Source organism: Dunckerocampus dactyliophorus, chromosome 4, assembly GCF_027744805.1.
Source record: "Dunckerocampus dactyliophorus isolate RoL2022-P2 chromosome 4, RoL_Ddac_1.1, whole genome shotgun sequence".
Lineage (NCBI taxonomy): Eukaryota > Metazoa > Chordata > Actinopteri > Syngnathiformes > Syngnathidae > Dunckerocampus > Dunckerocampus dactyliophorus.
The window spans coordinates 33828019-33854924 of record NC_072822.1 but is presented as its reverse complement, the minus strand read 5'-3'; the positions used below and the strand labels follow the sequence as shown (position 1 = coordinate 33854924).

At 39.6% G+C, this 26906-nt stretch overlaps 2 protein-coding genes across 4 annotated transcripts in view; one reads left to right on the top strand and one right to left on the bottom strand.

Moving 5' to 3' along the window:
• Positions 1-13433, top strand: part of gak (cyclin G associated kinase) — a 47006-nt gene extending 33573 nt beyond the window's left edge. For all 3 annotated transcript variants that reach the window (XM_054772596.1, XM_054772597.1, XM_054772598.1), the window contains 12 exons: positions 1717-1796; positions 1875-2068; positions 2141-2308; positions 2374-2540; positions 2615-2837; positions 3738-3932; positions 4015-4155; positions 5682-5768; positions 5861-6145; positions 6231-6379; positions 8098-8274; positions 8566-13433. In XM_054772596.1, the coding sequence (XP_054628571.1) occupies positions 1717-1796; positions 1875-2068; positions 2141-2308; positions 2374-2540; positions 2615-2837; positions 3738-3932; positions 4015-4155; positions 5682-5768; positions 5861-6145; positions 6231-6379; positions 8098-8274; positions 8566-8667 (1968 nt within the window). In that variant the 3' untranslated portion in view covers positions 8668-13433. The remainder of the gene's footprint in view (positions 1-1716; positions 1797-1874; positions 2069-2140; positions 2309-2373; positions 2541-2614; positions 2838-3737; positions 3933-4014; positions 4156-5681; positions 5769-5860; positions 6146-6230; positions 6380-8097; positions 8275-8565) is intronic.
• Positions 12613-26214, bottom strand: si:dkey-164f24.2 (uncharacterized protein LOC566607 homolog). Its single transcript, XM_054772599.1, has 6 exons — positions 26097-26214; positions 21900-22109; positions 15075-16466; positions 14901-14969; positions 14651-14750; positions 12613-13433 (listed from the first exon to the last, which is right to left on the bottom strand). Exons 1-5 carry the CDS (start codon positions 26139-26141, stop codon positions 14688-14690), a joined length of 1779 nt encoding a protein of 592 aa, XP_054628574.1. The 5' UTR covers positions 26142-26214; the 3' UTR covers positions 12613-13433; positions 14651-14687.
• Positions 26215-26906: the final 692 nt, after the last annotated feature.

Genomic DNA, 26906 nt, shown 5'->3' with positions numbered 1-26906 from the left:
TAGTTAACGTCGATGCTATCTGCGGCACACCCACGCTCGTGGTTTCAACATGCCAAGTGCAGATCCGACTGTGAGGAATAATACTGGACGTGACAAACTATTTCCACATATTGATTGCCGCTGGATGCCTCGATGACGGCAAGTACGGGAGCCTGTAGGCCTACTGTATATACAGCATTTTTTTTCGGTTTTCATTATAGGCAAACCCGATGCCGATATATTTTTATGCCAATATCGGGGCAGTAGTATCGGTGGGCCGACGTTATCAGACATTCCTAGTTGTAATTTAACAAGAAAAAGTTAATATTTTAGCAGAATAACGTAATATTATGAGGAAAAATAACATTGTTTTATAGCATGAAGTTGAAATACATATTTTTTAAAGTCATAATACTATGAAAAACAAAACAACAAAGTTGTAATTTTTTAAAATTAGGTTGTGGAGAAAGTTACCAGTTACTCATAGTTACTAATGTTACAAGAATAAAGTCAAAATATTATGGGCATAAAATCATCGTGAAAAGAAAATTTACAAGATGAAGTTGAAATAGTTTGAAAATTAAAAGAAAAAAACACAACAGCAGAAGAAATGGAAAATGAAATGAATGAAAAGTCACATTCTGAGGAGATAGAAAATCGCAATTTTAGGAGAATAAATTTGTAATATTAGGAAAAATCATGCCCTTTTAGTAGCATAGAATTGAAATATTTAAAGAAATGAAACACAAGTGAAAGCACAAAAAACAGGTGAAACACTGAAACAAACTTCGACGCTAATCCCTCATTTATGGCAGTTAATTGGTTCCAGATCCGAGCATGATAAGAGAATTTACACATTTATGGGCTCCTTATTTATAAACCGAACATTTTTGCAGCTAGAAACCCGTTCATGACCACCTAAATACATTTCGTAGCCCTGTAGAGATGAAATAACACCCTTTAGTCACCTTTAACAGCCGTATTACCCAATATAATCGACGTAAGGGACAATAAGACATAATATAGAACAGGGGTGTCAAAAATGTGACCCACGGCTGTTTTTCTTTTGTCCCCTGTCACACTCTAAAAATATAATTAAAACATTTTAAAAAATGGTAAAATCAGCAGTAATTTTACAAAAACAATGTAAAAATATTAAGAGAAAGAAGTTGTAGTTTATCAAGACAAAGTTGCAATTTTACTAGAATAATGACATTAATTAATAAAGTAAAAAGAATATAAGAACCAAGATTTGCGTATTTATAAATAGTGTGCAAAAATATAAGTAAATATGTGTAAATTTACACCTTCTACAAGGAAGGGCAGACGGTACAGCATGATAATGTAGCGAATTATCTTTTACTGACAGGTGAGGTATTATAGAGTTGGATGGCGTGTGGAATGAATGGAGTCCACTGTGGGAACGGAACTGGAGGAGTCGGTTGGAGAATGAGCTCTGCTGGCACTCTACTGTCCGATTGGGGTCGTCCATGATGAAGATCAGCATTTTAGGAGCATAAAGTTGAAATATTAAAGAAAAAAGACATCATAATAGCATGAGAAACAAACAAAACCACGACTAAAGTTGTCATTTTTAAAAATTCAAGTGTGGAAAAATTTACATTAGGAGAATAAAGTCAAAATATTAAGAGAAAAAAGTGGTAATTTTACAATATCATGAGGAAAAGTAATGATGATGATTATCAAGTATTCTTTCCCGTTTCTTTGCTGTTTCAGATGGCCTCCATGAAAATGTTTCAAATCCAGTTCCACACAGGCTTTGTCCCTCGAAACGCAACCACCGTGAAGTTTGCCAAGTGGGTTTCAATTGTGGAATAATGCGCTCATAAGTTCTGGTTCGCGAAGTCTCTATCATGCAACAATTGGTCCCGCAGGTACGACCTGGACGCCTGCGACATCCAGGAGAAGTACCCAGACTTGTTCCAGGTCAACCTGGACATCGAAGTGGAGCCCAGGGACAGGCCAAGCACCAAGACGCCACCATGGGATGGCTTCCAGACGAAGGGCCTCAATCCCAAAATCCTCTTCTCCTCTCGCGACGAGCAGCAGGAGATCCTCAGCAAGTTTGGTAGGTGGCACTAAAATATGCAGGGGTGTGGAAGAGCAGTCTAATTATGCCCCGATGCTCTTGCGCGTGCAGGTAAACCGGAACTGCCTCGTCAGCCGGGGTCGTCGGCTTTCTATGACTCCAGTTTGCCACCACAGCCCACAGCGCATACACTGGAAAACTCTACCGCCAACCAACCGGAGTCTCCCGGGAGCACGGATACCAATGCCAACAACTTCTTCCAGACTCTGGATTGGGAAGGTACTCTTTCATAAGAGCTTCATCGCGGTCCTGTCGTGAAATGATGACGCCGTCTATGTGTTTAGATGTCGGCAACCCTCAGAATGCCTCTGATAATCAAGCAGGAGGATCCATGAATGACCAGGAAGATGGAAGCGATCAGTCAGAAGCAGAGTCCTACTCTTACTCTGCCCCCAGTGGGGAGCCTCTGTCACGGGACACCAGCGAACCCCTGTTTGATGCCGACTTCCAGGTACGGGAACCTTTTTAGCGGCTTAACGACTCTGGGGATTTTGTTTTGAAACGTTTCTCTCTCTCTTCCCCCAGACCCCGGCCACTGCAGCCGAGGACTCTCCCGCTAACGACACAGCCGATCTCTTAGGTTTGAACTCTGACCCCTCCTCAGCTGGCCATGCGGGCGCCCAGGTGGGCCTGAAAGCCTCCTCCAGCCACAGCGACCTTCTCAATGACCTGTTTGCACCCTCTGCTGGACACAGCGTGGCAGCGCAGGAAGACTTGTTCTTCAGCGGGCAAGCCGGGGGGTCGAAACGTGAGCATTGAGCATTTGTTGCATAATAACTGTTAGAGATGCACGATATCTTTTTTTTTTTTTTTTCAAGCCATACCAATACTTTCTGCTTCTTAAGACCGCTATCATACCATACTACCATACTTTTTTTTTTAAATTTTGATTTAGCTGTACATTTTGCACACCTGGAAGTAAGGAGGACTCAAACAAATTAGGATTTGACCAACTGTATCTGTTTTGTCCTAAACAAATATCATGACATTACTACTACCACATGACAACGATCAGGAGAACCAGAGTATAGATGGGAGGGAGCACCTGCTGTGAACCAGCAAAGTGCACTATATTCGGACACATGCTCCAAGCAGCCGGTGTGCCACTGCGGAGGTCAGGAGAACTGGAGTTTAGAATGGGAGGAGCCACCAGGCATGGCCCAGCAAGGTGCACTGTATTCGGGCACACGCTCCGAGCAGCCGGTGTGACGCCACGGAGGTCTCTGGCAAACCTTTTGCACTTTTCAAACACGGCGGCACAACATGCTGTGGGGCAAGGTAGCGATGTGGCGTTTCAAGTGGCTGATAAGGTTTTTTGTGTGCTCAATGCGTGCTTGTGCTCTGGTACAAGTAGCATGCGGAATGTCTCTGCAACAGTGAACGTTTGTTTACAAATGAGCTCAGAGGGAAGTTACAACAGGCCGTTAACGTCACAGGCAAGAGACAAAAGGGGCGCTTGATTTGGTCACCCCCTCACAGTACGTCTAATCTCGCCGCATTTGGGGCGGATTTATCAGTAAGAAGTCATAGTTCCCTCATATCGGCCCGATAATTATCGGTCCAGTAGTTATTGTGCACCCCTGATAATTATGCATTGTATAATATATACGTGATGTATTTGATGCCATTTGGTTCTCCTTCACCGTAGCCATGAGCGACCCGTTTGATCCATTCGGCATGGGCTCCAGCTCCGGCGTGGGCTCCAGCGTGGGCTCATCTCGTCAGGCCTCCGGTCCGGACCTGTTTGGGGACTTGTTGGGCTCGGATGGTTCGGCCGGCAGCGGGTTCAGCTCTGCCCAGAGTAACCCTGCCCCCGCTTCCAACGCCAGCCTGTTTGACCTCAGTGAGTCCACTGCCGTGGTGTCGTTTGCTGCCATGGAGGCCACGCGTACATCCTAATCCGTCTTTTTATTATCTCCTCAAAGATAAGTTAGAGAATGATGCTCCTAAGATGACGTCGTCCGCCAGCCACCCTGACCTCCTGGGGGGATGGGACAGCTGGACAGCGAGCACGTCCACCGGCATGAGCGCCGCTAGTGCCAACAGGCCCGCCTACACCAGCGCAGGTTGGTGGCAATATCTGAAGATGTGATCCATGTTTATACAAAGGGATGGCGCGATACCATTTTTTATGTCCGATATTGCAACGTTGTATATCGACTGATACCAACAACAACCTTCTTTTTTCCTTTCTTGTTTTCATAATACCCTGTTCACACTAGAGGAAGAATGAGCCAGAACCGTTGGATTGAAAATTTGTGGTTTATTTAAAAATTCTCAGTGCATTCCAAATGTTAGGGTTCATTCTTGTGGCAAGCCAAAATATGAAAGAGCATTCTAAAGGAATTCTTACTGCATTCTAAAGGTCCTTACGGTATTCCAACTGCATTCCAAGCATCCTGATCACATTCGGAAAGTTGGCTTATTCACATCACTTCATACTGCCAAGGAAAAAAGGAGCCAAGCTCCACCACCAGCCGCCGGCACATCACGTCACACGGCCAAGGAGAAAAGGAGCCAAGCTTATGAATTTCAAATCCTCTCCTGAATGTGGACAAAATTTTGAAACCTTTTCATTCCGTCTGGTTACGCTGGATTCGTGCTGATTTGTGCTTGGTGTGACGGGGGCTTAATAGATGCACAACTTTGCTTAAAACGTTTTCCAGCGAGGGCCACATAATGAAAAATGAAAGGATGGAAGGTCCACTTTGATCTACTTGTTGTACACCAACACATTTTTTTCCCATCGCTTTTTTTTCCCCCAAATAATCTAACTTCTTGTAAATTCTTGTAAATACAGTATTCTTCTCATCATATTATGACTTAATTCCCTTATTATAACTTTTTTTTCCAACCTAGTTCCCCAAAAATGACAACTTTATAGATTTTTTCAGAATATTACAAATTTTAAAATGTCATACTTTTCTTTAGTATTCCAATTCTTTACTATTAAAATTGTGTTATTTTTTCTCATAAAATTGCAACTTTATTTTCCTCGTTAGAATACGACTTTTTTATCTTAATATTTTGACTTCATGTAAAATTACAGCTTTTTATTTCACTTCTGCTGGTGTTTTTTTCCTTTTAATTTTTCAACTATTTAAAGTTTCTTCTTCTCGTAATAATAAATTTATTCCCATCATGTCTTGACTTCACTCCTGTTTTTTGCAACCTAATTTTTCAAAAATGCCTTTATTTGTTATTTTGTTTGTTTTTCATCTTATGACTTTTAAAAAATAGTAGATTTTTTTGTTAATATTTCAACTTTATGCACCTTATTTTTTCTCATAATATTGCGATGTTCTCATAAAAATATGATTTTTTTCACTTTTTACTACAGTTTTTTGGGGGGTTTTTGCGTTGTTTAATTCGATTTTTAAAATGTGGCATGGGCCAATTTAAAAAAAAAAAAAAATGGCGTGGGCCGCATTTTGAAGACCCCTGGCTTAAAGGAAAACTGCACTTTTTTGGGAATTTGGCCCATCATCCACAATCCTTATGTGAGACATGACACATACTGTATGTTTTTTCATTTGCTGTTGTTGACATATATATTATTGATATATGTGTTTGCATATTTGTATGCTTATAGCTTCCACTATGTCGTCAATGTCAAAGGCCAAATCTCAGACCTTCGATCCTTTTGCCGACTTGGGAAACCTGAGTTCCAAATTACCAAGTGAGTGCACCGGGTCAAGTTATGTTGAATTTAACTCATTGAATTCAATCTGCTTGTTCAATTTGCTAACCGACCAAGGTTGTCTCTTCCAGATTCAACCAACAGTAATATGTCCGGGCCGTCGTTTGGCACAAAAGCAGCCTCCACTACCTCCTCCTCTTCATCATCTTCTTCTTCTGCTAAGCCTCAGTCCTGGCAGCCCGGTAGAGGCCCCTCGAGTCAGAACAAGCCTTGGCAGTCCGGATCTGGGTCTGCATCCAAGTCATCATCTGCCCCTCAGCCTCCCAGCGCGCAGACGGCCAAGCCCAACTACAACCTCAACTTCTCCAGCGTCATCGGAGGCCGGGAGGAGCGAGGCGTGCGAGCTCCGGGATTCGGTACTCACATTAGTTCAAACATTTCTCTGCTTTTGTGATACGTGAAGCCAGTCATCTGAAATCATTCTTTCTGGACGTGATGCAGGCCCCAAGCCAAAGGTAAAGGAGGATGATTTTGGGGACTTGCTGTCCACTCAGGGTTTTTCCTCCAAGTTCGACAGAAAAGGGCCAAGGACCATCGCCGAAATGAGGAGGGAGGAGATAACAAAAGAAATGGATCCCCTAAAATTACAGGTAACAGATACATTCCCCCAATAAGACAATTACACTAAATCAGTCCTAAGTGAGGCCCGTGGACCATTTTTGGCTGGCATCTGTTTTTTTTTATTATCCCTAGGCATGTTCTTGAAAAAATATTCTTAATTCATTGTGAACGACATACATTATTCACTTCATCAAATCATGCTCAAAGCACTAGACGACTAAAAACGATCACAACTGGACTGTTCAGTTTGTCTTTGAAGACGTTTCGCCTCTGATCAAAATACGCTTCATCGGTTAGGCTAGATAGGACACCTCGAGAGGAGTAGAATTGATCACAACTGGATTGTTCAGGTTGCCATACAAGACTTTTCGCCTCTCATTTGAGCAAGCTTCATCGGCTCATGATCAAAGACTAGATAGGACAGCTCTAGATGTATAAAATTCATCGCAATTGGACTGTTCAGTTTGTCTTTGACACTTTGTCACTCATCCGAGCAGGCTTCATCAGTTCTTGCTCGAAGACTGGACTATATAGGACAGTTTTAGTCGACTAGAATCGATGTTGAGGTTGCCTGAACGTTTCGCCTCTCATCCAAGCAGTCTGCATCAATTCATGCTCAGTGAATAGAAAGGACAGCTTTAGTCTGCTAAAATTGATCACAACCAGACTGATCACAACTCATAGACGTTTCGCCTTTCATCTGATCAGGCTTAATCAGTTCATGCTAAAAGACTCGATAGGGCAGCTCTAGTCGGCTAGAATTGATTGCAACTGAACTGTTCAGTTTGTCTTTGAAGACGTTTCGCCTCTCATCCAAGCACGCTTCATCAGTTAATGCTCAATGACTAGATAGGACACCTCGAGAGGCGTAGAATTGATCACGACTGGATTGTTCAGGTAGAAGGCTTTTCGCCTCTCCGAGCAGGCTTCATCGACTCATGCACAAAGACTAGCTAGGACAGCTGTAGATTAATAAAATAAATCGCAATTGGACTGTTTGGTTTGTCTTAGATGTTTCGCCTCTTATATGATCAGGCTTCATCAGTTCATGCTCGAAGACTAGATAGGACAGCTCTAGACGACTAAAATCGATTGCAGCTGGACTGTTCATGCTGTCGTAGATGTCTCGCTTCTCATTTGAGCAGGCTTCATCAGTTCATGCTCAATGACGGCTCAATGATAGGACGGCTTTGGTCAGCTATAATCGGTCACAACTGATCTGTTCAGGTTGTCAGAAAAGATGTTTGGCCTCGCATCCAAGCAGGCTTTTTCAGCAAATGCTCAAAGGCTAGATAGGAGACTAGATAGGACACCTCTAGTCGACTAGAATTGATCGCAACTGGACTGTTCAGTTCATTTGGAAGACAATTTGCCTTTAATCCGAGCAGTTCATCAGCTTCGTCAGTTCATGCTCAAAGACTATATAGGACAGCTGTAGTCTGAGGGGATGATGCAGGATCCAAGCATTTATTCTCTAAGGTAGAGGAACACCCCAACCAAGTGTGATCTCACTCTTTTGTGGTGCAAAACGAGTGCTAAATTTGGATCTTACACCGTCCCCTCAGACTAGAGCTGTCCTACCGAGTCTTTGAGCGTGAACTGATGAAGCCCTGCTCGGATGAGAGGCTTCTAAGACAACCTGTCCAGTTGGGATCGACTTGATGACCGAGATGAGAGAAAGTTAAAACACAAAACTCATAGTTGGGCTGGTAGTTCTCCATCGACTTTGTGCATTGGTCCTCTGTAGCTTCTGGATTGGATCGAGGGAAAGGAGAGGAACATCAGAGCGCTGCTGTCCACCCTGCACACCGTGCTGTGGGAGGGCGAGACTCGCTGGAAGCCTGTGGGTATGGCCGACCTGGTGACGCCCGACCAAGTGAAAAAGTTCTACAGGAAGGCCGTTCTGGTGGTCCATCCCGACAAGGTGCAGTATGAATTTTAAAGTGTGATAGCTATTATTCAATAGCATGTTTTCTCATATGATAGAGTCAACTGTAGACAGCAGGCACTTACTACAACATGTAGCCATCTGATCTTTGAGTCATTGGAGAACCTTAAATTCAAGATGGCGGTCTATGAAATGTCTATGAAAATCAATAGACCTCTAAAAAAAAGGGCCTGGGGGGAAAAAACCTTGTGTGAAGCTCAAGACGACACACCTCCACTCGTCTTGACATGTTTGTCTTCCCGTGTGGTGGACCCTCGATGTTTGCAGGCGACGGGCCAGCCTTACGAGCAGTACGCTAAGATGATCTTCATGGAACTGAACGACGCCTGGTCAGAGTTTGAGAACCAGGGATCGAAAGCGCTCTTTTAAGGTAATATCGCTGCTGGTCTGGGTCCAGCTCGATCCAGACCAGACCAGACTAAGCTGGACTGGATTTGGCCTTCCGAACAAAGATTTATCCTGGGCCAGATTGGACTGGACTGAGCCCACATTGGGCCTTCTTGTTTTTGAGAGGTGTCCTCTCTCTGACCACTCCCTCCTTGAGTGTCGTCTCCTTCTGCAGTCTGGAAACGACGGTTTGCCTCCTGGCTGGTAGAACCAGTCCAAACCTCAAGTGGTCACTCAAACTCACTGCCTGCTTCACCACAGGAGGGACAACCATGTGAGCCGACAACACACTTCCAAAAAAAATCATGATGGACTATAAACAAAAAACCGTATGACGCTAACAACCGATATGTGTTTGTGCCTGTGAGTATTGCAAGGAAGCCGTTTAGCTAACTGCTGGGGGAAAAAACAACAAAGTATGTAGAAGACGTGAAAAACATTCGTGTTGTTTTACACAATGGAGAAAATGTAGCTGATAAACTTTGGAAAGTAGTGACAGCCAAACTGGACAAGAATACTCACTGTACTGCTTCACCATGACACAAACACAATCATGTGCACGTTACAGGTTCAGTATAAACGCAAACAGGAACTCTCTCTCTCTCAAAAGTGCTCTTTTTTTGTTGTTTTTTGTAGCTTCAGTGTTCCAGGCACTCGTGCTATGCTATGTTGCTAACTGCACGCACCGCAATGACGGACGGCGATCTTGTACTCGTGCTGCCTTCCTGGTGGCTGGGAAGTCAGGCATTTCTCCTCTCCTACTTGGGAAAGTCTTTCTCTCCTCCCAAACAACTGCAGTGCCCATGAAAAGACATGCATAAACAATATGCATCTGTATTTATGAGTTCTACTTTAAGACGCTATTCAACACAAGTGGTTATATCACCATGTAGTTTATTTTCCAATAAAAAAGTATTGTAAAAAAACACAGACTATCACGCTCATCAGCCATGTTTTTTGTTTGTTTGTACATCGTAACCACCAAGCAAGAAAATTTCTGACTTCCCAGTAGCCTTGAATGCCACGTAAGCGTCGTGCTAGGCTGTGTTGCTAACTGTGTGCACTCCAACATCGAAGCTCTTGAGGAAGGGAGAGCATACAGTCAGACTCATGCCGTGCTATGTGGCTAACTACACGCACCCTACAAGAAGGCTACAGAAAAGTTGTGGATCAACATGCATCCTAAAAATAGATCCCTTAATGATGGAGGGAGACTAAGGTTGTTCCTGTGCAATGCAGCTGACTACATGCACCATTAACAATGAGACTCTTAATAACGGAGGGAGAGCATACAGTAACCAAATGCGTCTTAACAATAAGGCTCTTGATGGAGGGAGAGCATACAGTAGTAACTACATGTATCCTAACAATGATGCTCTTAGTGATGGAGGGAGAGCATAGAGTAGTAACTACATGTATCCTAACAATGATGCTCTTAGTGATGGGGGGAGAGCATAGAGTAGTAACTACATGTATCCTAACAATGATGCTCTTAGTGATGGAGGGAGAGCATACAGTAAGGTTGTTGAACCACATGCACCTTTGCAATGAAGTTAATCCTGACGGATGGAGCGCAAACAGCGCATGCTCACCAACAATGAGTCTCGATTTCACAACGTAGGGAGTGCATACAGTTAGTGTGACGCTATGTAGCCAACTGGATGCACCTCCAGGATTAGGTTATTAGTGATGCATGGGTCTCGGAATGGAGCGCATACAGTTGGCTAAGTGGCGTTGTACAATACTGGCCCTTGGTTTGATGGACAGCTGTCAAACAATCCTGCTGAGCGCGTCGTTACGAGCACATCAAAGGAAAAAACAAGAAACCAGAGGAGGGGGGAAAAGAACAGGGTGATTGAATGTGGTCTTTGGTGTCCTGTGTGTGTGTGCGTGTTTGTTTGTTTTGTCTCAGCAATCATTGTAAATATCAAACATCCATCAAGTGACTTTGTGCGGATGACAGCCTAGCCGTTTGAGTGGCACGTGTGTGTGTGTGTATTTTGTAAGAATAACATCACTCTGAATGACTGCTTTTATTTCACCTTTTACCTCATGGACCAATCCAATCACTTGCTTTCTTATTTATTGTTATTTTTGTGGGGGGGGGAGGGAGGGCTGATAATGACCTCTGTTCATGCGTGATAAAAGCTTTCCTACATTAGATATTCTAATATATAGAATGTGTGAGCGCGACAGCTGATCACGAGCCTCGTTGATTTCATTCCAAAGTATCAGTTCTGAATATGAATGTTCCTTTACTAATATTATATTATAACCTGCTCTTCTTGTTATACATCGTTATTATTTCTCCACCTTGTCTTCTCTCTTTGTTTTTTTTGTTTTTTTTACTTCCATTGTTGTTTTTTGACTACTGTGTTAAATTCCAACACAAATGTGGGGCCAAGTAAGTCTGTTTTAAGTTAAGTTGAAGTTTCATGACAAGCATAAGGACAGAGTACATAATAGCACACATCAGCAGTGTTTTACTGTACCAAATCAATTATGTCCTACTAATATCATGAATTTAGATTTCAAAGCAAAAAAACCCACAAGAAATGATTAAAATATGTTTGATCCAAGGGACATATTGCGTATTTCCACTTGTTTTTTTTGTTTTGTTTGGTTTTTAGAAAACAATATGTCTATGAAATAATACAGGGGTGTCGATACTGCAGCCTGGGGACCATTTGTGGCCCAAGACTGTTTTTTTTTTTTTATTATTTTATTTTTATTGGCCCGCAGCACATTCTAAAAATCTTATTTTACAATAAAACTTTTTTTTTTTAAAGAAAAGCAACAGCAGCAGAAATGAAAGATTAAAGTCAAAATATTAGGAGAAAAAAAATGGTAATTTTAAGTAAATAATATTATGATGGAAAATAACATCATTTTAGTAGCATAAAGTTGAAGTATGAGAAACAAAACAACAAATAATGTCATTTTTGGAAAATTAGTTTGCGGAATAAGTTATAATGCTACAAGAATAAAGTAAAAATATTATGTGAATAAGGTCAGAATTACGAGAAGAACATTTAGTTGAAGTTGAAATAGTTGGATTTAAAAAAAAAACTGAAATGAAAAAAACAGCTGTAATTGTTTGTCCAATTGTTTTTGAAGTTTCATTTTAACAAGAACAAAAAGTGGTCATTTTATGAGAATAAAGTGATAACATTATGAGGAAAAATACTGTTATTTTAGTGGCACAGAGTTGAAATATTAAAGAAAAAATACCTACCATACAAGAGTATGGTAGGTTTAAAGATTCCGGGAGAGCTCCATCACATCAAGAGGAGTTTTTTCTTGAAATATGTATAACTTCTTAGCATATGTACATGTTTTGCTTTACAAAACAGTAAAGTGGCCCTTGTATCCTCTCATTTCGCCCTCAACAGAAAAATGTTGGGCACCCCGGTATATTATATATACAGTAATCCCTCGTTTATTGTGGGTAATTGGTCCCAGACCCAACGATGATTTGTGAATTTCTGCAAAGTAGGATTCATTATTTCTGAGTTGAATATTTTCGTAGGTAGAGCATAGGAAACCTGTTTATGACCTTGTAAAATACGGGTTTTAACATTATTAGAGCCCTCTAAACACGAAATAACACCCCTGTAGTCACCTTCACACTCATTTCACATGTAGTGATCCGTGTAGAATACTACATATCACCCAAATTTTTGAAAATGCTTAATTTAGGCTCAAAGTACGTAAAACTTGCTTAAATATGCGACTAATAGGTCGATGATTGATTCATTTATTTGTGAAAAACCTGTGATAGGGTGAAGCCACAAAATTTGAAGCGCAAACTGGCGAAGGATTACTGTAATATTAATCCATTAAAATACTCCATACTATGTGATCTGATGAATTGTAATACATTGAAATGAAACTTCAATGTCATGGAGACAAAACACAAACTTCATGATGAGTTGGCAGCTTTATTTCAAAGGGTAAACCATCTGAAGAAAAATCACAATCCCATCAAATATGTTGCTTTGTTCAGCCAAACATCTTGCCTGCGGAAAATAAAACCCAAGCACGTCACATGGTCCATACAAAAATTAGAAAAAGAAAAAAACAGAACTGGAATAAAATATTGCTAAGAATGTGTCCTCGTACTCGAGTTGGCAAGAAAAGGATGCTGTCCAAGTTTCTGGGTCCTAGTACCCTAACTAAAGCCATGTTTCCACTGAGCGGTCTAATTCAGTTTGGTTCATACTTATCAGGCGGCAATTCAACGGCACCTCAATGAACATAAGTTGAAAAGCAGGATACCACAGGTCGCCTATTTTAGGATCCTTTAAAAAACAAAAAACATACAGAATCATTCTGCTTATTTGAAACCAAGCGTAGATGTTCCTCTCCAGACAAAGCAGAGTAGACCCAAAGTCTCTGTGCTTTTACTCTTGTGAAAGCTGACATCAAGAGAAAAGACGTTAACGTGTGAGATGTAAGCAATGATATTATCTTAGGCGTCGGTGGAGTCTCGTCTCTTCATCAGCTGCTCATGACCTGCTTAACAAGCCACAATATGGTTCCACTTGGGTCTTTGCCCGAGGCTGTTTGGGTGTACAGAAATGGGAGGGTTAGGTGTCTGGACATGAACCAACACCGGAAAGGCACTCTGAAATGTGGATGTCCCTTCAATTTCCTGTTGTAAACCCCGAATATGAAGAATGGATGCCATCTGGTTTCCTCCTGCCGGGACAGTCTGTCTTCAAGTTGACTAATTGACCATGTCGTATCTGGAAGAGACAGAAAGATGAGCACATTTTGGAAGGAATGTAGTTACTCAACGAGGAAAGTAAGTAGGTAACTGGTGGAGGGTAGAAAGGTAAACAATGATGGACGTTCCCAAGAAAGAAGGCAAAAAAACCTGAGAAAATCAGCATATTTTAAGTTCCAAATTACACAGCGGTGTGAAAAAGGCCCCCTTCCTGATTTCTTTTTTTTTTTTTTTTTTTTTTTTTTTTTTTTTTGCACGTTTGTCCCACTTAAATGTTTCAAATGATCAAACACATTTAAATATTAGTCAATGACAACACAACTGAACACAAAATGCAGTTTTTAAATGAAACTCTTTTATTTTTAAGGAAGAAACAAATCCAAACCTACATGGCCCTGTGCCATTGTCCCAAAGAACAAAGATAGGTACCTGAGAAGGGACGGGACAGGAAAGTAAAAGTATGTACCCAGAAAAGAAATATTGTACTGTTTTATATGTATTGTTTTTTATTATAATATTTTGGGGTTTGGATTGTCTTTCGTACATGTATTTTGTGCTTTGTGTGATGGACGCTAGGAACATTAGTTGCTACTGTGGTATCAACTAATGGGGAGGCAAGGGAAATACCCAATATTGGAAATACCCAATATGGAAGGCAAATAACCAGAGAATAAGTTAACTACCAAACAAAAGGAGGCAGGAAAGTTGTTACCCACAAAGAAATTGTCCCAAAGAACAAGGTACAGTAGGTACCTAAGAAGGGGCGGCACAGGAAAGTACCCAGAAAAGAAGTCGGCTACTCAGTGAAGGAGGAAGGAAGGATTGTAGCCCACAAAGGAATTGTTACAAATCACATAAATAGGTACCTAAGAACGGAGGGTCTATATAACCAAGAAGGACAGATTCCAAAGAAGCAGAGGAAATACCCAATATGGAAGGCAAATACCCAGAGAATAAGTTAGCTACCAAACAGAGGGGGGGAGGAAGGTGGTTACCTACAACGTAATTGTCCCAAAGAACAAAGGTGGGTGCATGAAAGTATGTACCCAGAAAAGATGCATAGGTGCCTACCAAGGTTGGTAGGTAGAAAAGAAGCAAGTCTCTGGGCATTTACTTTACTCGTATCGTGTATGTCTCCTTCCAACCTCCTTCTGCTGTTGCTCATTGGGGATAACGTTTTAATCTTGGATTTTAATTGCTTTAAAATTTGGACTGGATCTGAACATGCCAACTTACAAAGATTAAAAAAAAAAATTGGACTGTGTTGTAGGTTCTAGCCCTCGATGGAGACTTCTGGAACCACGTGTCCATTGAGCACCGCCTCCACTGACATCTCCTGAATTAGAAAAACAATGACGTTTTAGCTAGCAAATCATTTTCAGACATGAGAGTCCCTTGAAATTCTGTGCCAAGACTCTGCAATATTGATCTAAATTATTTCCAGATTGCTCAAACTCTTCATAAAACAAATCTGTGTCTTATTCACCATCTGACATGATGGTACTCCGGGATCTTCAGAGAGCACCTCCACACATTTCAAATTGGTGGCAGCTTCCTGGAAGGGAAGAAGACAACAACAAAAACATCAAGTTAGCTTTCATGCAGCACTCGGTATACAACCATTCTTAATTTTGGGATACAAGGGAAGTCTGGCAAGCACCTCTTTGATTTCTGCAGGGACTTGAGTTACATCTTTGACCAGCACCTCCACCTTTACTTCATCCTTCTCAGCTGGAGCTGCTTCAGCCACCCTTTGCAGTTCTTCTACGCTACCGACAACCTGCACTTCTAGTTTTGTTCCTAACTTAGCAGCAGGTTCTGCTTCCGCCACTTTGGTGATAACCTTAACCGCTACCTTTTTGGTAGGTTCTGATTCAACCTTTTGTGCTTCTGGATCAGGTACGCTAGCGACCACCTGCTCTACTGATTCTGTTTCCACTTTGACAACTGGTTCTGCTTTTACCATTTCTGGTACAACAATCTGCATTGATGCCACCACTGCAGCGGTTTCTACTGCTGGGTCTTGGGAGGAACAGACAACCTGTTCGAGCACATGTTGGACTGTAGATTCTGCTTCAGCCACCTGTTCTGATTCATGTGTGACAGTGACAACCTCCTCCACGTTCCCTTCCACTGCTGCCACTTGTGGTTCTGGTACAATAGCAAAAACCTTCTGGACTGATTCTGCTTTTTCCTTAACAGCAGGTTCTGCTTCAGCCGCTTGTTCTCGTTCTGGTATACTAGAGACAGCCTGCTCTACTGATTCTGCGTCTACCTTAATGGCAGGTTGTGCTTCAAGGACTGGTTCTGGATCAGGGATGCAACAAACAGCGACCTGTTCTGCTACTGTTTGAATAACAGGTTCTGTTTCAGCCACTTGTTCTGGCTCAGGTACATTAGTGACAACCTGATCTACTGATTCCGCTTCCATTTCAAGAGCAGATTCTGCTTCAACTACTGGTCCTGGGTCAGGGATGCAACAGACGACTGGCTCTGCCACGTTTTGGACACCAGGTTTTCCTTCATCCACTTGTTTTGGCTCAGGTACGTTAGTGAGAACCTGATCTACTGGTTCCGGGTCAGGGATGCGACTCACTACCTTTTCTGCCACTTTTTGGATAGTAGGTTCTGCTCCAGCCACTTGTTCTGGCTCTGGTACGCTAGCAACAACCTGATCTGCTAATTCTGCTTCTACTTTTACAGCGGTTTGTTCTTCGACTACTTCTTCTGGGTCAGGGATGCAGCAGACGACCGACTCTGGCACTATTAGGACATCAGATTCTGCTTCAGCCACTTGTTCGGGTTTAGGTACACTAGCGACAACCTGCTCTATGGATTTGGGTTCCTCTTTTACGGTTTCTGCTTCAGCCGCTCTGTCTTTCTGCGGTTCTCTAGCCGCTGCTGTTTCTGCTGCCTGTTCTGGTTCAGGTGTGCTGGTGACAAGCTGTTCCACAGGTTCTTCCACTACTCTTTCAGCAGCCACGCGGTTGCTTGTGTCTTTAGGTTCTGGTCCTGATGTCTGAACAACTTTGGACTGACCGCCATGCTGTGTCTGTAATTGAGAGATGAGATAAGTGAGATCCAACACAGGAGCCGTAACAGAAGTTATTGTTGCAGTTGCAAGGAACAAAGTGTTCTCCTTGTTGCTGCCATCGTGCTGCCAAACCCCCCACTGCAGCCAAGTGTGTCAAGCCACATGAATATTGCAAGTCCCCCAGCATCTGACGTTAAATTATTCAGCCCGTTTGGTAGCATCCATCTTTAATCCACATTAGATGTTTGCAGGCTACCAACTCTGCGACCCAAATCATGACTGACTCTCCTTGTGGGAGGCGTGGAATCTATTCCAATGCAACATGAACCCCTCGGGCCTGGACAAAAGCCAAGGGGGGCAAACAGAGTGGACTATGGATCTCTCTTCGTCTGTAACACCTACTGTGAAAGGAATAGTCCTCACATGGACATAAAGTGATTCACTTGTAAAAATGACGCTGCCAACAAACCACAAAAACCTCCAAGGAAGTGTGTGTATGTTTGGTACAGTAGTTGATACCCGTCAAAAGTAAGGAGACACTTTCTCGTGTTATTGAATGGGAACGTGTGTCCAAACTTTTGATCGGTACCATGTATGCGCGTGCATTTATTCAGCGCCGGTCAAAAATATTGAGACGCTTTCTCATGTTATGTGATGAGAAAGTGTGTCCGAATTTTTGACTCTTACTGTAGGCATGTGCATCTGTGTATACCAGAGATGTTTTGGGTTTTTTTATTGGCCCGTTGCACATTCCAAAAATAAAATTGAACACAAAAAACCCCAGCAAAATTGGAAAAATCAGCAGTAATTTGACAAGAATAAAGTTAAAATATTAAGAGGAAAAAAGTCGTAATTTTACAAGAATAATGTTGTAATATTGTGAGGTCCATTTAGTCGTTGCACTATTAAAGACAAAATACTTTTCTTGCAATACATGAAGAAAGTTAAAATTGTTGGAAAATGTAAAAAAAAAAAAAAAAAAAGTCCAAATATTAAGAGAAAAAAGTCATTTTGAATGCAAAGTTAGGTTGGGGAAAATGTTAGCATATTATGGGAATAAACCAAAATATGAGAAGAAAAGAAGAAGGGTTAAATATTAGGGAAAAAATGCAGAAATAAAAAAAAAAAACTAATTTTACAAGAATAAAGTCAAAATGTTAACAGAAAAAAAAGTTGTATTCTAAAAAATTTTTTTGCAGTTTTACAAGAATAAAGTTGGAATACAGTATTATGAGGAAAAATAATGTCCTTTTAGTAGCGTAGAGTTGAAATGGTTAAGAAAAAAATGTTTCTTTTTTTAAAGTTGTAAAATGAGAAACAAACAACGTAATTTTTGCAAATTTAGGTTGGGGAAAAAGTTGTAACATGGGAGTAAAGTCATGATATCAGGAGAAAATAGTTTACAAGAAGAAAGTTGGCGGAAAAAACGGAAAAAAAGTATTGAGACACTTTGTCATGTTGTTGAATGACAAGGTGTGTCAAAACTTTTGACCGATATTGGATACTCAAATGCACATATACTGTACCAGTAAAAAGCATCAAGACACTTTCTCATGTTATTGAATGAGAGCGTATGTGCGCATGAGAGTTTAGGTATTCAGTACCGGTCAAAAGTATTGAGACGCTTTATCACGTTATTGAATGAGAAGGTGTGTCAAAACCTTTGACCGGTATTGGATACTCAAATCCACATACGCTGTACACATCAAAAGTATTGAGACACTTTCTCATGTTATCGAATGAGAAAGTGTGTCCAAACTTTTGACCTGTACCCTATGTGCGCATGTGAGTTTAGGTATTCACTACTGGTTAAAAGTATTGAGACACTGTCTCATGTTTTGTAATGTTAGGGGTCCTGGTACAAAATGTTACGACTTCCCCACCTCTGCTTCACACACACACACACACACACACCTTCCTCACGCACTCATAATTCACACTCACCCTCGAGCTGGTGGTGCCCCCCAGGTCTCTTTGGCCCCACAGCCAGCTAAACATGACCCCCATATCCTCGCGAGCTCCTTCCTGACTGAACACGTGCACAAGCGAGGCCTCAAAGACAGCTGGGCGCTGTCTGCACGAGCTACGCTCCTTAAGTTCTACAGTCACACGTCGTCTGCTTCGATTCAAGCGAGACGGGCAGGAAAAGGAGAGCCACCGAGGGGCAGGACAGACAGAGGGGGGACGGACATTCCCATTACGGAGCATGAACACTAAGAGGTCAGAGGGCACGTTGACTATTATTGCTATAACAATGTGTCAAGCATGCACGGTGCTGAACAAACGTATTTAGACAATATGTAGCAATACTTAATACACCACAATGCAGAAGCTGCTTATTCAAAAATATAGATTTGAAATGCTTAAATATAATTATTAGTGTTATTGGTTCATTTTCCATAGTTAGATTTTTAAAAAATATTTTAAATGTTTTAAAAAATATATTTTAAATAAAATTAACACAAACAAAATGAAATTTAATTATTGTTCATGTTTTTTAAATAAATTTAAAACATGTTTTTTTAAATAATTGTTTAAAAAAATATAAAATGAAATAGAAATAAGTACAAACAAAAAGAAAATGTATTATTGTCCATTTTCAAAAAGATGCTTGAAAAAACATTTATCATTTTTGTATTTAAAAAAATAATAATACAGAAATAAAACTTTTTTTTCCAAGTAGTAACGTTGCGAGAAACAAAACAAAATAAAGTTTTCATTTTTGGAAAATTAGGTTGCAGAAGAAGTTCTAATATGTGAAAAAAGTCAGAATATTCCCAGAAGAAAATTTACAAGAAAAAGGTGCTGAAATATTCAGCTAATAAAAAAAAATTGCTGTAATTTTACAAGAATAAAGTCAAAATATTAAGAGAAAAAAGAGAAAGAGAAAAAATGTCATTTTAGTAGCATAAAGTTGCAATATTAAAATATATATTTTTTTGGAAGTAGTAATTTTACGAGAAACAAAACAAAATAAAGTTGTCAAATTAAGAAATTAAGTTGCGGAAAAAGTCATATTACGAGAAGAAAATTTGCAAGAAAAAAAGTTTAAATATTTGGCAGAAATGGGAAAAAAAAACACAGCAAATTTTACAAGAGTAAAGTCATATTCTCGCCAAAAACAAGTCACGATTTTACGAGAATAAACGTGGACTATTATGAGGACAATAATGTCATTTTAGGAATAGTTGAAATATGAAAGAAAAAAATTGTAATGTGACATAAAACTTAAGGTGTCATTTTTGGGAAATTATGTTGGGGAAACAAGTCATAAAAATAAATAAAGTCAGTCTTTAGTCAATTCTCTAAATGCCCAAATGAAGCCAAAAATTAAGCTTTTCGCTTGCATCTTTGCACGGTTGGACATTCTGTTGTTATTTTCATAAGCAAGCTGACTCCCGTTCAAAGCAGTCAGACTCCAGCGACACCTTACTTCCATCATGGCCACTGTTTGACCCCGGAACGGATCATTTACCAGCATTGCTGATGCCAACTAGCAAGGACGCGTGGGCCTCGCAGCCTGCATGCCACAGATGCTCGCCATTGTCGCAGCATTCGCCATGCGCACGCATTGTAGAGTTGAGCATTACTTGAATGATTGCGCTTGGAGTTTGTAGTGCTTTTCATGTTTTCACTCTCTCATGTCTTCATTAGGAACATTGCAGTGTGTGTGTGTCTAAATAATGTATAAGGAGCAGCGAAAAGTCTCCAGCAGGCTTCCCACCTCCTTGCGAAATGGAACACGCTGTTCCCACTCGCCGCCCAACATCACCACGCCATCATGTAACACCCCCGCCTCTGCCCCCTCCTCCCCCCATAAGGTCCTGCAGCAGGGTGTTCTGTGTGTCCAAAAAAAAAATACTTTTTCTCTGCCAACCACTCATTAAGAGAAGTTATAAGGTCCCACGTTCAACTACTAGCACAAACGCAAAAAAAAGATAATTATAGAGCACCAGGTTTTACTTTAAGATGTGTAGCAAAGCCTGTTTTTTTCTATGACTTCATAAAAAATCAGCACATGCGACTTAGAAGTGATTTTTTTTTTTATGATCTTCTAATTTTATGAGAATAAAACTCGTAATATTAGGTGGAGAAATAATATCATTTTAGGAACAAAGTTGAAATATTAAATCTTTTTTTTTGGAAAGCAGTAATGTTACGAGAAACAAAACAAAATAATGTTGTAAATTTTGGAAAATTTGTTTGCGGAAAAAGTTCCATTATTATGAGGAAAAAGTCATAAATATTCAGAGAGGAAAATTTACAATTTTAAATTTGCAATTTCCATCCATCCATTTTCTATGCCGCTTCTCCTCTTTCATGCTGGAGCCTATCCCAGCTGACTTCAGGTGACAGGCGGGGTACACCCCGGACTGGTCAATTTGCAATTAAAAAAAAAGCAAAAATGGAAAAAAACCAGCTGTATTTTTACAAGAATAAAATCAAAATATGAAAATAAAGTGTCCTATTCCAACAAGAAAAAAAAGTCGTAATTTTACAAAATTTTTTGCAATTTTTTACAACTTTACTTTTTCTTAAACAAAACAAAACATCATATAAATGTATTATAAATACGATTGTAAACAATAATTGTCATTAAAAAAATGATAGGCTGACACATGTAACCGTTAGAACCCCATTAAAAAGTCACTTTTGCAATTAGGAGCCCTTTGACTTGGTTGTGGAATGTAAACACCGAAAATCAAGTGCTTACAGGTGGAGCCAAATGTTGTTTTTATTGTATTTTAAGATGTTTAGTGAAGCCTTTTATCTCTATGACTTCATAAAAAACAGAACCTGCCACCTGAAAGTGATTTTTTTTTAGCACGTCTTCTCTCAAAAGTAAAGCCAACAAGTGAGGGATGATAGATTTTTTTTTAATTTAAAAATAAATAAAAAATATTGCTTAAAATAAATACATAAAAATGTAAAATAAATACAATTATAAATACGAAATGATCGGCTATTGGGGCACACTTTACTGTTAGAACCCCATTAAAACGTCACTTTTGCAAAATATTGACTTGGTTTTGGAACGTAAAGACCAAAAATGAACTGCTTACAGGTAAAACCAAATATTGTTTTTATTTTAAGATGTGTAGCAAAACATGAATTCATAAAAAATAAATAAATACGTACATGAATAGCTAAAAACCCATCTAGAGTATATAATATATATACACATTTAAAAAACGGAGCCTGCTGTTTATGAGCACGTCTTCTCTAAAAAGTAAAGCAAACAAGTGAGAGTTTTAAAATGTAACAAATGAAAAATATTTTGAATAATACATAAATACCTGAATAAATAAATATATAAAACATACTTTTTAAAAAAATAAACATTTTAATTAAAAATCAAATCCATCCTTTTTATGCACAGACTCTAGAAGTCCGCTCCCCATCATGAGGGAGCTTTAAGACGAGGACAGGAGGATCTCAGGTGCTTCTTACCTCACTGATGGCTTCTGCGTCTTCAGTAGTTTTTTTCTCAGCTAGCAGGGCCGCTTCCGGTGCCACCAGCGGGACGGCCTTCACCACCGGGTGCTTCGCTGCCTCAGGCGCAACCGTCTTGTCCTTAGTCGCCTTCGGGTTCTTGGTGGGCGTGGCTTTGATGGGCGAGTTGGACGTGTGCTGCTCCTCCAGGGCTCTCCTCTGGGCCTGCTGCCAGGTGCACAAGAACGGGTCCTCATGTTCATGGACGTTTATTTGTCTTCCAAAAAATGAAAGAAGGTAACGGCACCCAACGTCATCGTCCATCTTGGCCCGACGCAGCGCCGTCTATTCTCTGCTTATAATAATTGGATTCAAATTCAATCATTCTTCATCATTAATGAAACAAAAAATCATTTTAAATTGGATTTGACAACAAAAAATAAGAACTTTTCTTTCAAGTTCTTTCAAGCCTATCCCAGCTGACTTGGGGCGAGAGGCTGGGTACACCCTGGATGCCAGCCAATCGCAAGGCACATACAGACCATCTAAAAAAAAAATAAATAAAATTTAAAATAATAGTGTAACTATATTAAATGAGATGAAAAAATGACAATTAATAAAATATACATATAAATATTTTAAAAGTCAATATTAAAATAAAAAAGTATCTTAGATTTTTAAAAATAATTTTATAATTAATTGCTTTTGTTAATATAAAGATTATTTCTACAATAATATAAAAAAATTATAAAATTACAAATAATATAACCATGTTAAAAGAGTTAAACAATACAATTAATAATAAAAGTAAAATATATTTACAAGTATTTTTTAAAACAATATAAAAATAATAAAATAAAATAAGTGTCTTTTCGATGTGCGTTATTTTCATGCTTTTGCGAACCACATCAAATGATATGCCGGGCCGAATCGGGTCCCCGGGCCTCGAGTTTGACACCTGTGTTCTCCCACAAGGGTGTCCAAAGTGTTCGGATTCAATCGAGACTCTCAGGCGAAGCGGTGTGACATTCCGACAAACTGAATACCCGAGTACAACGTATGTTCGACACACAGTAGGCCTACTCGCCATGTACGAGCGCCCCCCACCCCAGTCTGGCGAGCCAGTTATGTAACACGAAGCTAATTAGGCAGAATCAGAGGCGTCCTGACAGGTGCGATGAAGCGGGCGAGCGTGAAAACCGTGCGAGTCAGCACAACCGACGGCCGCCAGACAGCTCGCCTCATCGCATCAGCATCGGCTTCTGAACGCTCACTGAACAACGCTTTTGTTAGGGTGGCGGCTAATGGCGGGTCCGTGTGTGCCCCGCCAACAAAACAACCCCCTCCCGCCTCCCAACCCACTTAAAGGTCCACCAAAAATGGAGTAAAGCTGCCACTCCCCCACTTCCTGTTATCTGCACAGGTGATGACGCGACGTTCCAGAGTCTCTCCGGGACGTTTTTTTTAGTCTGCGTTATCGGCCGCAGCCACTCAGACGAAACGGCCGAGTCGGAGATCTTGTGCAGACTTCAAGACATTCCTCTCTGACACGACACCAAATAAAGTCGTGGAGCGCTGGTCGGGAAGTAGACTGCACGGGCAAAAGTGTTGGGACAGCTGGGAGGCGTCTTTGCCGTGTGCACTGGGGGGGGGGGGCAACTGAAAATATGCTAAATTGGGGCTTAACGGTTGAATGGAGTTGGGAACACTGGACGACGTTTCTTGGCAAAAGAAGCTGACTTGCTGCGTTACGCTGCGTTGTTCACGTGCACGAAAGCAGCACGAAACAAACCACTGTTTCATCCAAAATGTAAAATGTTCATGATTTAAAACACGTTCATTATCATTCTTGGTGTAAAGCTTACACACTTACTTTTAAATTCCTGAAATAAAAAAAGATGTATTTTTATTTCTTTCTTTATTTAATTAAAAATCATTTTAATTTTTATTTTATATTTCATATATATATGTGTGTTTATATATACAGTATAGAGCATTGTATAATGTATTTATGTTATTATTTTACAATATATTTTAATAAAAAATGACTGCCAGGGATTTTGCTAACTAAGCAATTATTTCTTAATTATTACATTATTATAAATAATATAATATTTTATAATAATGTAGCAATTACTATGAAAAGTGTGTCCTGATATTATATAAATAAATATATTTATTTTTTAATGTTGTTTTCATGTGTTATATTTACTTTAACACATGAAAATAACATAAAAAAAATATTAGGACACACTTCATAATAATTGTTAAATTATTATAAAATAATAATATTATATTATTTATGTAATAATTAAGAAATAATTGCATAGTTAGCAAAATTCCTGGCAGTCATTTTTTTAAATTAAAATATTAATTATAAAATAATAGCATAAATAGGAGAAGCGGCATAGAAAGTGGATGGATGGATATTTACTTTATGTATTTTTTAAAATATATATTTTTTTTCATTTACATTTATTATACAAAAATATTTTAATTTAAAAATTTAGCAAATTAAATCTTCAATTCAAAAGTCTGTCCTGCTGTTATTTTCATTTGTTACTTTTACTTTATCTATCTTTTTTATATTTATGTATTTTTATTTAATTGTATTTGCGTTATCATAAAATAATATTTAAGTAGAAAACATTTGTAAAAAAATGCTGCCAAAGATTTAGCAAATTAAGTCATTATTCAATTAAAAAGTCTGTCCTGATATTTTTGTTGTTGTTATTTTACATTCATTTTTACTATTTTTATTTGTATTTACATTTATTGACATTATATAATACTTTTGTTTTCAATAAATAAGAAAAATACTGCTAATGATTTTGCAAATTGAGCCATTATTCTATTAAAAAGTCTGACCTGATATTTATTTCTTTGTTTTAAAAAGTTGATATATGTTTGTTTTAAAAAAATATATCATAGTCATATTATTATATCACAATAAATGTCTGTCTTGATATTTTTGTTCACATACTGTCGCTTCGGTTAAAAAAAAAAAAAAAAGACTGAGTCATAATGTGTGAAAAGTGGCATCCAAACATTTCCCCCCTGACTATTTCCATGCAGCATATCATGCACTGAGCAGCATATCATGCACTGAGCAGCATATCATGCACTGGGCAGCATATCATGCACTGGGAAGCATATCATGCACTGAGCAGCATATCATGCACTGGGCAGCATATCATGCACTGGGAAGCATATCATGCACTGGGCAGCATATCATGCACTGTATTGATGATGCCAACCAGGGCAAAGCATGCCTAGCAACAATAATACACTCGAGCCTGCACGTTACTTTCTCCCTCTCCTACACGCCCGTTCATTAGTCACTTCTAGAATGTCTCTTCACCCCCCCAGCCACTCCATGGGCCGTCCATCAGTCATCATCAGTCGATTGTGCATGTCTGGTTTGGCGTCATGATGGTGACTCTGCGAGCTGGCAGGAATGCGAGTGATGGATTTTCACCACGGGCAGGGAAATATTCCCAAATCCACCCCCCCGCCACTCCCTTATCCCCGGCCCCTCACTCCAAGCACTCTGCGTCCTGTCCCCCTAAGCATCCTAAATGTCAGGCTATTTAAACCGCACGCCTAATCGCCACTTAATCCACCCTCAACTTTTACGCACGAGCCCCACATGGAAAGATGGCGTTAACGTGAACGTACAGCACCAGCCAAAAGTACTGAGACACTTCCTCGTGTTAATGAGAGAGAAGGTGCGTCCAAACTTTTGACTGGTACTGTTTACACAAGTGAGCATTGAAACGCGTGAATGCGTACCAGTCAAAAGTATTGAGACACCATTTTGTTTAGTAACATGAAAACACGTCTCAATACTTTTGACTGGTATACATTCCTGCATTTCAATGTGCGCTGGTGTATACAGTACCAGTCAAAAGTATTGAGACGCTTTCTAATATTAATGAATGAGAAGGTTTGTCCAAACCTTTGATCGGTACTGTTTATACAAGCTCACATTGGAACACGTGAATGTATACGAGTCAAAAGTATTAAGACACTTTTGTGCTTAATAACATGAGAACATGTCTCAATACTTTTGATTGGTACTGTATACATAAGCGCACATTGATTAAAGCACATACAGTATCAGTCAAAAGTCTTGGGACACTTTTTCATTACATAACATGAGAAAGTGTCTCCATACTTTTGACATGTGTGAAATCCAAGTGTTTAGTGACTTACCACCCTCCGCATGCGACGCTGGTTCTTCTTCTTCTTGCTGGGCATGTTGACACGCACGGAGGACACAAGCACGAAGAAGAAGCTGTGACACGAGAACGCAGACCACCGAGGGACAAGGCTTTATAGACGACCCCGCCCACCACCACCCTCCTCACTGACACTCCCCCATCATCCCAATTTTGCCACTGCTCCCATACAAAGGTATGCGTGTGCGTGTGTGTGTGCGTGTGTGTTGCACATCCTCTCAGAAATGAGCTTTTGTCTTTTTTTTTCTCACTTTTTGAGTTTACAGTTAAACCACATAAAAAAAACACTTTGTGTGAGTAAAACCTTAAACATCGGACCTAAATTGTCTTTGAAGTTTACAAAAACCCCAACAAAAAAAGGCGTCGCTGTTTTACAGGAATAAACTTGTAATGTTATGGAGAAAAATAAAGTATTTTTACTAGCATACAGTTGAATTATGAAAGAAAAAATATGTTACTTTTTTTAAAGACAGTATATATGAGAAGAAAATAAAATGAATAAAATTGTAATTTTTGGAAAATGAGGTTGGGGAAAAAGTTAGAATATTAAGAGAATAAAGTCAAAATATTACAAGAAGGAAATTTACAAGAGGAAAGTTGAAATATTTGGAAAATTTTTAAAAACCAACAGCAGAAATGGGAAAAAACAGCAGAAATTTTATGAGAATAAAGTCGTATTTAATAAGAAAAATGTTGCAATTTTACGAGAACAAATTTGTAACATTTTGAGGAAAAATCATGTATTTTAGTAGCATAGAGTTGAAATATGAAAGAAAAAAACTTT

Coding starts and splice junctions, on each gene's coding strand:
- si:dkey-164f24.2 (XM_054772599.1), bottom strand. CDS start 26,141: ATGCCCAGCAAGAAGAAGAAGAACCAGCGTCGCATGCGGAGGGTG. Junction 22,110..26,096: donor AGCGTCGCATGCGGAGGGTG/GTAAGTCACTAA, acceptor TGCACCTGGCAG/CAGGCCCAGAGGAGAGCCCT. Junction 14,751..14,900: donor GAGTACCATCATGTCAGATG/GTGAATAAGACA, acceptor TTTCTAATTCAG/GAGATGTCAGTGGAGGCGGT.